Genomic DNA, 12,254 nt, shown 5'->3' with positions numbered 1-12,254 from the left:
TTTATAACCTTTATATTTGCCATCACTTATAGTACATGTACAATATAATACATTATATGACATATTTTGTAGTGGCCAAGATCATAAGATGTCTCAGCTAGGCCTGAAAGCTATTGTTTTGGTGCAGCCTATCTTGGTTCAGCTTGTCCTTAAAGCAGCTAGTATTGTCTGATCCCTGTGCTCGTTGGCAGAACAACTTTATCACAGATCTGTACAGAGTGTCTAACCTACTTCTCCCCATGATATAATGTACATTAAATAAAGCATAAGTCCCTTTGACTATCTGAAATTCCAATCCCATTGATATTTGCTAGCTGTCTTCTACCCAACTAGTGTTGGACTTAGGTCAGGTGGTCCATAGACTTAAGGCAGATAAGTAATCAGTATTATTTTGAGAGGTATTTTGAGAGGTTTGAAGCATTTTTTTCAAAATGGGGCTCCAGGTAGAGTCTTGAGAGCATTGTTGACAAAAGAGGAAATCCTGCCCAAAATCTTGTTCTTTGATTGACTTTCTTGATAACTTTTGATGCAATTTTCCCCCTTTATATTAAGTTTGTTGTCAAGAATAGGCCTACAGCCCAAATAAGTCTTTGCTTGAGATTACTATATTGTCAACTCTGACCTTGAAATCATTTGCATTACGAATGGTGTGTAATATCTGCTATGCATGATTAATACACAACAGTTATCATAAGGCCAAATTCAGATTTAGCTGAGTTCAGAACTTTGGGCTTTCTCAACTTGCATTTTGTCCTTGCCCGATACCAGGAGTGGTGATTAATCAGTCAACTAGAACAAATTGCAGTTTCAGGCTGCTTTCATGTTATTAATGTATACAAGGAAGTAACATTAACATCCTGGGGAACACCACAGTTCACTGGGAGAGACAAGGATAGGATAAGGATTCCATTGACAGGATCACAACCACTTGTTCTCTTCCCTCAAGGTAGGATTTAATTCCACAGATGTGTTATCAAAACCAATCTCCTTCAGCTTATTCAGTAGAATTGACAGTGACAATGAGTGTCAAACACCTTTTGGAGGTCCATCATGACCATAGTGCCTGAGTCTACCTCACGTTTGATGTAGTTGGTCAAATACAGTCAGTGGAGTTGTTAAGCAAGATCAAACAGCAGTTTTGGTTCTGCGAAGTCTACTGATCTGTTTGCTAATGAATCTCTATAACGTCCCGTCCCCCCCTTTTCCCCCTCACTGTATGTTTTGTAATGTTTCTTTTCCCTTTTTTTTATTATGATGAATTCCTGTTCTGTTCTTTGGCTATATAGAAGTGTCTATTTGTACGTCTCTAAATGTTTTGATGAATTGAACAAGGTGGACCCTCTTGTAAACAAGTGTAATGCTTTATTGGGCCGTCCATTGACTCCACTCACAGTTAACAGTCTTTGTATTGAGTTGAAATGTACTGTAATTCTGCAAAATGTTAATAAACTTTTCAATCAATCAATCAAAGAGAACTAGAAAAAGTGCCCTTCTGGGCACAGGTCTCCACCAGGAGGATAGGAGTGTGTGTGATGTTTGGCAAAATGTTTAGGAGTAATATAAACATGTTTTTTTGTTTGTTTGTTTGTTTCTTGCAACAATTTTCTTCATTTTGTTGAGGAAATGCAGAGCCAGATCACTCATAGCATCTCTGAGGATAGCATTCTGGATGAGCAGGACATGTGCAGCATTTTGTACAAAACAGGCTACTCCTGAACACTTTGGAAGGCAATCTTAGCTAATCAGTGTAGAATCTGAGAAATCCAACAGGCTCGACTTGATCACATGACTACAGAGATCATGTGTACCGATTTGCGTGAGATTTGGATGAAATCTGTGCGACTAACATAAACAATGTGTTTTGCAGAAATCGGCCTCATGGGAGTGCGCATACATAAGTTGTTGATGCAGTTATAGGTAAAAACAGAAACTGTTATAGCGCCACCATGAGAGCTTTGGAAGCCAATCTTAGCCAATCAGGATGGAAGATGGGAAATTGTGCAGATCTGTGTTGATCACATGACTATGGAGATAGTGTATACCGAATTGTGTGATGTATGGATAAAATGTGTACGAGTTATCTACAGAAATGTGTTTTGCCTAAATCGGCCTCATGGTGGCGCTATAACAGGCCGTTGAGAAATATTTGGGGCAGAGGTTCGTCGTTGGCATCCAGGGAGTGTGTGTGCACAGTTTGGCATGGATCAGGCCAACGGTGCCGGAGATTAGCTGGTAACGGACGGACGGAAGGACACACACACACACACACACGGACGGACGGAGTGCAAAACATACTCTCTCCCCATGCCTTCGGCCTGGTGGAGACAACAAAGGATGGAAACAGGGCGGTAGTTGCAGGTTAAATAAAAGTAGCAATACCACAATGTATAGAAATACTCTGTTACAAGTATGAAAATAGGTATAAAATGGGGCTTAAGTGGTTAATGTATATTTTTATTAATCACCTAACGCTGCTAGTAACTAACTATGTCAAATAATTGTAGTGGAGTAAAAACGAAAATATTTGCCTTTAATATAGGCCTACACTGGAGTAAAAGTATCAAAAAATTGAAATAGTCAAGTAAAGTAAAAGTCAAAATTGTACTCAGCAGTACAGTAAATGCACTTTATGTACGTTACTTTCCGCCACTGGTGACACACTAGTCATGGCTTTGTGTTCCCTATCCCCAAAGGTATGTAGGTCAGGGGAGTGTTATGCAAATGACTTAACCTACAGCATGGGTGGTGCCCTCTCTTATCTAAATGTAGGCCATGCTAATTTGTTGGATATGTGTTCGACTTCACTCCACCTGCTCTGGGAGATAGTTGCATTAATTGCCATTAATAGGATAGCTTTGATATGTTGAATTTAAGTGAGTCTTTACTCTCTGCATGTCATGTCCTCATGGCAAATATGGATGTCTTTGATAAGTTTGTGCCAGGAGATCAAGAACAGTGTGTGCTGTACGTGCACCTGATTTTACAGCCTGCTTACCCTGCTACATTGTACAGGTTTTAGGTAACATAACATTTTGCGTGTGTATACGTACATTTCTCACTATACTGTCATGTCTGAAATTCAATAATGTTAGTATTTTTTAGGCTGTTAGTAATAATAAATACTAACAGCCTTTTCAAGTACTGTAGGTTTTGGAACGTCCTGCCTTCCTTAACTTTCAATCTCCTTGCTTGGATTGTTAGGGGAAACACATCACAAGAGATGTCCAGATGTACGGTAATTGGATGTTCACCAGTTTGATTCCTGTGACACTGACAGTGCTAAGTGTACGTGAAGTGTATGTGATATGCGCATACATAAAGTGAGTGGCAAATCGAGTGGTAAAGTGAGTTTAATGTTGTTTAACATCATTTAATGCAATCAGATAGGACTTTTCTGTTTGGATGTATGGGCTGTCAAGGCCAGAAAGTAGTTTTTGCCACTCAGTAGGTGTTCCCGCATAACTTCTGGGTATGATGATGATGTCACGCGCATACCCTCTATTCTAAGATGCTTTAAATTGCTTTTGTGTTATTGATGAATACTTTAAAAATGTCATTATATTTCAGCATATTTCCTTTTTGAAAAATGTGTGACTATAGAATCTCTGAAGATCTGAGAGGGTGAGAGACTAATGAATAAATGTGTTCCCCTTCAGCACGTAATCCACACGAGTTATTTGCTGTGACAGTAGGATTTATGAAAACACTTCTTAAGATACATTTTTGGTGAAGGAAACAATTTCTATTTTAAATGTATTCATTGCTGCCTCAAACCACTCCCTTGGACATGAATTATCTAGGAATCTCACACATAGAGCATCCTCTTTTACCAGAACAATTTCCCCAATTGCAGTGACAATTAGCCTATCTGTCGGAAAGATCATGGTATCTTAATGGGAAAATCAATTACATAACACAAATACTGGGAAAGGTCAACAAAATACAGCTTTGTTTACAACAACATAAGCTATTCCAGCTGAGCCTCTCATGTCTTCTCATAATAGCATGATTACTGTTTACACAGTAATTATGCTATTAGGGCAATGTCCATCTTACATAATATAGACAAGACAGGGTCATTAGGAAGCTAGCACCATTATGCCATATGATGATTTCTTTTTTTGCAGCTTTCGCTTTTATTTTATATTTTTTATAGAGGGAGTCGGGACAGACAGTAGGCTGACAGGAAATGGGGGAGAGAGATGGGGGGGTGACATGCAGTAAAGGCTGTCGGGATCGGGAGTCGAACCCGCGACACACTGCCAGACTCGGGCTACCGGCCAAGGTGCCTGGACCGCTGAGCCACAGCCCAGGCCCATATGATGATTTACCAATGTACAAACACACGCACGCACACACACACACACACACACACACACACACACACACTTTAGTAATCAAGCTGCAATGTAGAAACATGTCAGCCACTCATTCAAGTATTTTTAATTCCACAAAAGTACTAGGCTATGTAGTATAATGCAACATTTTCAGATCTTTTTTTCTGTGTAAAGTCAAAGTGTTCATTCGTTGTAAATCTATCATTCTATGCAAACAATTGAACCGAAACAAGCCTGACCTCTGTTGGGCGACAAGCAAAACTGCATCTATAGCTTCAAGGAGGAACTACTACATTTACCATGATTCTTCACTTCGGAGGGTCATCCGTCAACAGGAGTAGAAAGCGGAAACAAAAGAGGTTTATTATAAAAAAACACAACACACCCTTGGTGACCGCGATACTCAGGGAAGAAATTACATGTATTGTATTGACCTCTCCAGCAATAATATCACATTTCGACTCAAAGAAAATATAGCGAGTTAAACTGTGTCCAGGCACGATTGAGGTCAGACAACATGGCACTGAAAAGAATCCAGAAGGTAAGTCAGCATTTTACACAGAATGTATACTACTATAGTACAATAGTTAAAAACAACGTTTATTTGAAAAGGTTTCAGTATTCTCATATACCTAAACGTCTTATTTCGTACTTGGGAACATTATATTGTATATATGAGTCCGTTTGTCGACACGGCCATGTTGAATAGCAACAACAGTCAATGACAACTTTAGTTTCGGTATCCCAAGAGCTATGCCGAAACTTGTTACAATTGACTTTCGTTACATAATCTATAAATTCCCAATAAAATGTGCTTCCTTGGCTGCATTTCTGTAAAACTGCCACTTTTTACTGCTTTAGTTTGTTTGGTTTGTCTTGTTTAATCGACCCAACCAGAGTAGTGGCCCTGACAGCAGTGAAGGCGAGAGACCTAGAACGTATTCTAGAATCATCTATCTATCTATCTATCTATCTATCTATCTATCTATCTATCTATCTATCTATCTATAACATTATAATTGAAATATCAAACATGTCAATTCATCCCTAGATACACATACTACAGTATACATAGCTCAGAGAGGTCAGAGCATCATGGTCAGCGCAGTGCAGCATCCCTGGAGCATTTTGGGTTCAGTGCCTTGCTTAAAGGAAGAATTGGTTGGCACTTGGCAAGTTGGCAGTGCACCATGTGGATATAGTAATACAATCCACCCTTGTTTATGCCAGTTTACAACTGAATTAAATTTAATTTAATGTACTGTTGTTTCTACACTATTTGACATGATCGGGGAAATTAGTGAAATGCAAGGCACCAACCTGAAGCATAGGGGTTCAGTGTCTCGCTCAAGGACACTTCCAACACGAACTCTGGCGGAACCCGGACTCAAACTGGTTCTAAAGTGGCCGCTCTACCCCCCGGAGCCACTGCCATGAAAAACACTAAAACAACAGCTACAATATATTACTTCTGTATTTTTTGTAGATACATTAATACCACAGACTATTAATGTAAGTCTAAATCAAGATACTACATTTTATTTCTGTGTGTGTGTGTGTGTGTGTGTGTGTGTGTGTGTGTGTGTGTGTACTCAGGAGCTGAATGATCTGCAGAGAGATCCTCCAGCCCAGTGCTCTGCTGGTCCAGTGGGGGATGACTGTGAGTTTACACACTGGTTTCCAGAGTGGTGCATCTCAAACATTCTATTTTATAAGCAGGAATGGATTCCATTCCCACTGTGGGGCTGCATTCAATGCTAGAATGTAAATGGACCTGTTGAACCTGTATTAATAACACTCACCTGACCTTGTTCAAGAATTACAATTACTACAATTCACTCCATTTCACTGTAGGACAAGGGTTGTCCTGCTTTCTTTTCATTTACATAAACAATACTAATGCAGGGCAAATTAACAATTAGTCACTCCAAATAATAAAATCATAAGAGCTAGATGTATACTGGAACAGGAACTGAACACATATACTCTAACTGGGAGAGTATATGGCTTCTGGGAATTAAATGAATTAACCCCAGCTTTCACCAACTGGTGCTGCTCATCTGCAACACTGCAGAGAAAACTCTGTGGTCCATTGGATTGATTTACCTTTTAAATAATCCAAATGCAGCCTGAGACTAGAGAGTGGTTGTTGTTGGAAGGGAACAGGTGATTGTTTTAGGCTAGCAACAAGCTAGCAATAAGCTGACTTCTGGCAGAGAGGGAGAGCGAGCAATAAGCTGACTTCTGGCAGAGAGGGAGAGCGATTGATATTTTTCTCATTAGACAAGTTACTTTCAATATCAATTATTATATTGCTTATTTTTTTGGATTATTCTGTTAAATCTATGTGCCTCATTTAGAACATAAACTGATGGTAAAATTAGGTAAGAAAAAGAGACTTCAGTCACTTCACCCATTTTCAACTTATATTAATTGAATTGGTCCTCACTAATGCTCATGATAAAATGGTAAAATAAAATCTACTTGGTCGGTGTCTCAGGAGAGCTGTGGACACTACCAGTGACATCATCGTTTGACAGATTTGTTTTTCAAAAACATTATTTTGATTTCTATTAACATGATGAGAACAATGGCTTCCATTATTGCATGCAAACTTTCCAGGAATAGAAGAAAGCCTGCATTTTCTATTGGCTTGGATTCTCGAATCCCTATCAATGATGTCACTGGTAGATGAGATTATGAAATGTCATCAGCCCTCCTCTGAGACACAGACTGAATTGATTTTTTTATTATCAGCTGCTGTGTAAGCACAGCTGGTCAATTTTCTCTCTGCGGTGCTTTCATGCCCACTTGCTGTAGTTGAGACCTATGTTTCTCATTGGCTGTACTGACAACCTATCGTCCTGATTGGCTGCCTCGTCTCTAGGCAACCACACACTTTTTGCCTCTAGCCGACCTCTCAGCCATGGGGATATAAGGTAGCAGCTGATGTCATCAATTCTTTTTTTCTTTTTTTTCTTTTTACCATTTTATCATGAGCATTAGTGACGACTTTCTTGCGTGCGTTCTTTAAATGCTCATTAAAGTTATCTCTACCCGAACAGAAGTCTTGAAACTGCAAAATGTTTATCCAATACCCATATGTCACAAACATACATTTACTTTTAGTAATATGGAACAAAGAAAGACAATTATTTTGGTGGTATTGTAAATAGCATACATTAGAAATAATTACAATATATTAATTTGATATGCTTTCTGTCATTCAATGAATCTATTATTTGATGAATTGCTTCATTCCTAGGTACTGATGTGTCTAAATTACATGGTTTGAATCTTCCTCTTTGTCCATCTCTCCGTTTGTCTGTTTCTCTCTCTCATTCCCATCTAGTGTTTCACTGGCAGGCAACCATAATGGGTCCAGTAAGTATTATCACATCTAAGCTATCTGTCTTTTCACAAGGACTTGAGGAGCCCATTAAAATAACTGGCTATTAGTGGCGTCGAGGGATATTAGTTGTTCAGCCTATCACTCCACTTTTTAAATTCCAGTAATCGCCAGCCCATTCCATGAATTTTCCATCCAGTTATGTTTAGAATAGTCTATGCCCTAGGCCTAGAATGTTCCAAACGTGCCATTGTCTTGCTGGTGGCAGGTGATAATTGTATGTGGTTGCACCCAGAATCTACCACCACCATTTGCTTATGAGCAAAAAATGTTCTATTGGTGCACTTCTTTCAGTCATTGCAAAAACAAATCTTCAACCTTTTATTTTTGATTCATAGAATACTTTATTAAACAGTTTGCAAATGGTACAGCGTTATGATTTTACAACGATTGTTAAAACGGATAACACAAAAAGCACTAGGGTCTTGTTTCCATTATGGTCCTGTATATCTCCAGTAGTATCTGTCTTCACTAAAGCTCAATATAATGGTACCATTTCTGACTACTTGTGTCTCAGTTATGTTCCTACTGCTATGTGTCTCAGAGGTCGTCTGTGGAAAGCATAACAAAAATATTTACCTGCTTATGACATCATCAGCAAATTAAGCTTGAAGTATTCCTTTAAATGACGTGTTCTAATGACGGAACTCTGGGTCATGTCTCTGCTCCTGTCAGGGTGACAGTCCTTACCAAGGAGGAGTCTTCTTTCTGACTATCCACTTCCCCACTGACTACCCCTTCAAACCACCAAAGGCAAGAGCTGGGTTCTCTTATCTTACTGGGATTATTCTATAGTGCAAGTATATCTCAAGCCACATTGCTTTGTTTTGTGAATATTCCATGAGGCCTTTATAATCAAATTAAATCAGATCAATTGAGGGAAATTATTTAATCTTCCACTGATCATCTTTTTACAGCTAGCCTTTACAACAAAGATCTACCACCCAAACATAAACAGCAATGGGAGCATCTGTTTGGACATTCTACGGTCACAGTGGTCTCCAGCCCTAACGGTATCTAAAGGTAACTAACACAACACAAGTCTTATTTAGGCCTTGGCAAACTAGCAGTCAATATCCTTGTGTATATATATTGTATACTTTAGGAAATAGGAAGTCTGTTGGTTTCTTGTGTCTGTTGTGTATGGCAAGATAAAATCAAGCATTATAACAAATATTCAAAGCTCTCTTTATTTCAAGGATGTGATACTGGTTACAAGACGCTATGGACCTTTTGTCAGCTATTGATATGCGCAAACACTGACAGGAAATAAATATGAGCCCATTTAAAATGTTTATGATGTCATGTTTGAATTGAAAAAGCTCTAATTACACATGTTTGGGAGGGAAACAAAACGTTCATTGATATTTATCAAAGAATTTAGTCAGAAAATAAAATTACAGTTATTGAGTGACACATTGTAGTTGACAGTGATATTGTATGGCTTTCAGTTTATTATACACTGATGGTAATATTTCTCTTGTAAAACAGACATGTAGTAGAATGGTTTTGATTCAAAAATAAATAGTAAATACATACAAATGTTAATCATAGTATTGGCACCATAGTAGTAGTAGTAGTAGTAGTACTGGAGCACACAGATAAATTGGCAATATATCTTATTGGAAGATGTTCATAAGTATGTTTAGAGCCAGACCGAAACGCATTCCAACCTCACATCCCTAATTTGGACATGTCATTATAAGTGAAACATTTCCAATCAAAAATATTCTCTGACACATTGTTGTGAGCTTGTAAATCGGCAATTTTATAAAATGTTATAAAATGGTTCAATAAAGTCAACTATCTACCATTTTGCACCTTTTGACATATTGTTCAAAACACCTGTAATTGGTGGTCTAAGACTCTAAAATCAGGATCAGCATCGAACCACAAACTGGCATCAGTCAGATGCCTATAGTCTTATTTCATTTGTAATTTTCTGTTTTTTTCTGCTTCAGTTCTACTGTCCATATGCTCATTGCTATGTGACCCCAACCCAGATGACCCCTTAGTTCCTGACATAGCGCACACCTACAAGAATGACAAGGACAAGTGAGTATACACTATTCAGGCAATAGCTTAAATGGTTACACCAGTATTGTTAATGTCAAGACTCATTAGGTATTTGTTATTAATGTATGCCAGTAGCAATTCCTTTCACTCTCTTTGTTTGGCTAAATAGATCGTAGGATCATACTTTTAGCACATTAACAAATGCAACCAAAGCAGATTCTGTCAAATTGTTGAAGGAAAAACTAAAACCAAAAGTAGTCCTGATATATAATTTTGGGGAAATGAAATGGCTGTATGTTATGTTATACATAAATTCACTATTGCAACAAAAGTGCAGCGACAAGCCGACAACACCAGTAGGGAAAATAGGCAGAAATATATTATGCATCAGGACTTGTTTTTGCTGCATGGCAATTAGCAAGCTCTCTGTAGCAAGGTTTGCTATGTCATCATAAGTATTAAACTTCACAACCTAGTAGCCACGAAAGCCTGGGAAAGTGAAAGTGGCTGTGAAAGTTGCATTTGGTTTGTCAAAATCAAAGCAAGTAAAATGGTAAAAGTAAATAAGACCTTAATGAAGCCACAGGAATATCAGATGCAGTCACTGTACTGAACACCTTTATACACATTGACCTCAGTTAGTAGTCATTAAGAAAAAAGTGTTACTCATCAAGAATGTCTCAGTTAGTGTATACACTACAGTTGCACATGCACTTACTGTTTTATTTATTTCTCTTCCCCCCTCAGATACAACCATCTAGCAAAAGAATGGACCCAAAAGTATGCCATGTGAAAACAACGAAATCTTCTTTTTCTTTTCATTTTTTTTCCTCAGCAGTCTCAGCACACTGTAAATTATAGAATGGATATATTGAGTAATATTAGGTAACATCTATCATCTTGTACTGTCATCAACCATGTCTTATCATTTGTTTTCAAATTGAGGTGTAGGTGATTTTATTTTTGCACAGATGATAAACATTGTTTATCAGCCTGGAAGGGATGCCTTGACATTTGGATGTCTGTTTTGTTTTCCCTAGTTTCATTTATCATTTCTGACAAGTTTTTTTGTAGAGATAAAAGGATGTGATGTAGACTGTAAATGCAAACACAGACAGACCCTTCAGAATTGATGCCAGAAGTTTGATTATTGTGTGTTATGTATGTATTATTGAAATTTAAGTTTAGCAAAACTGCTTTGTCAGTTTTCTTCGCTGAAGCCAATGAGAGGAGAGAAATAAATTACAACATTTGTCATTCAGCTGCCCTTTTACCTTGAATGCACTTTAGAAAGATAACTGTCTTATAACTGGAATTTCAGAGTCTTCACGAATGTATGACTGTATTAACAAAATACTGAATACATCTCTGATCACTAAGGCGCACTTGATAAGGGCATCAGCTAAAAGTCTATAATGTAAAAGGACAAATACTGAGATTTATTTTTGAACAGTTTGAGAGGTTTCTGACATAGGAAGATTTTGAATTTGGATATTTGATTGAATTTGGAATGTTAACCACATGGGAACCCTAGCGTCCCTATTCTGGGCATCATAATAGTTCTGCAACAATAGAGGGTATGCACATGCATAAAGAATGGAAGATCGAGTGGCAAAGTGAGTGACAAAGTAGGCTCAGTAGGCGTTCCTGCATAACTTCCGGGTATGATGATGATGTCACGCGCATACCCTCTATAGCCGATCTACAAGCTGAAAGTTGAATGAGTTATAAACACGAGTTTATGTACATTTACAGTTGCCCTATTCTATAACATAACTTTTGGGCATAATAGAACATCTCAAGTGTCCAAATCAACTAAATGCACGCATCCCAATAGAAAAACACTTTCATGTTTCAGCACTAAGTCGCTTCTTAAGAGTAAATTCTTTGAAGAAGGTTATGTGCCAAAACAAATATGAGAAATGTGAATATTTTGTCATTGAAATTTGAGATTTGCCACCCGTTTCATATTTTGAGGGAATATGTTCACTGGATTTTGGGTTTAGCACTCCACTGAGAACCCCATTCTTGAAGCACAACAAATTACCACTCCAATATTTTTACTCCATTCTTTAGAATAGAATTTCAAGACATCATATAAAATATATCATTAAAAACTATGCACTGCACCTCTGCATGGGAACAGCTGTAGTGTTAGATCTTTGGTTGTATTCACACAGGCACATTTAATGATTATCCATGTCTAAAGGTTTACATTTAAATTATGTAAATATGGCATGCCCCCTTTGGCCCCTTCCCACTGAGAAGATTTGCTCTCACAAAATGTTTAAAAGCTGATTTTTATGTTCCAAAGCCTTGTCTTGGAGAGCTTTTGTACTAAATAAAAAATGGTACGAGTTTTATCATTATTTGTTGCTATAAGCTAAGTTTTTACAAAACTCCTTCGTTTACTTGAATGAATTCGTTTTCTTCCTATTAATTTCTTTCTCTGTCATTACATTTAGTTTCAAATAAAAAATCTACCGGGTTGG

At 37.8% G+C, this 12,254-nt stretch overlaps 1 protein-coding gene and 1 long non-coding RNA gene across 2 annotated transcripts; both read left to right on the top strand.

Annotated features, from left to right (window-relative positions):
- Positions 1-3,415: 3,415 nt before the first annotated feature.
- Positions 3,416-12,131, top strand: LOC306914761. The gene is made up of 2 exons (XR_013788743.1): positions 3,416-3,448; positions 11,404-12,131. It is a non-coding gene; the product is annotated as an uncharacterized lncRNA (long non-coding RNA).
- On the top strand, positions 4,685-11,019 carry LOC306914760 (ubiquitin-conjugating enzyme E2 D4-like). The gene is made up of 7 exons (XM_079491949.1): positions 4,685-4,878; positions 5,934-5,997; positions 7,690-7,721; positions 8,422-8,499; positions 8,664-8,769; positions 9,708-9,801; positions 10,510-11,019. The coding sequence occupies exons 1-7, from the start codon at positions 4,855-4,857 to the stop codon at positions 10,553-10,555; spliced, it is 444 nt and encodes a 147-aa protein (XP_079348075.1). The 5' UTR covers positions 4,685-4,854; the 3' UTR covers positions 10,556-11,019.
- Positions 12,132-12,254: the final 123 nt, after the last annotated feature.

This window comes from Electrona antarctica (assembly GCF_951216825.1).
Source record: "Electrona antarctica genome assembly, chromosome: 22".
In the NCBI taxonomy this organism is placed as follows: Eukaryota; Metazoa; Chordata; class Actinopteri; order Myctophiformes; family Myctophidae; genus Electrona; species Electrona antarctica.
Note: the sequence above shows the minus strand (reverse complement) of the source record. Positions and strands in the feature narration are given on the sequence as shown.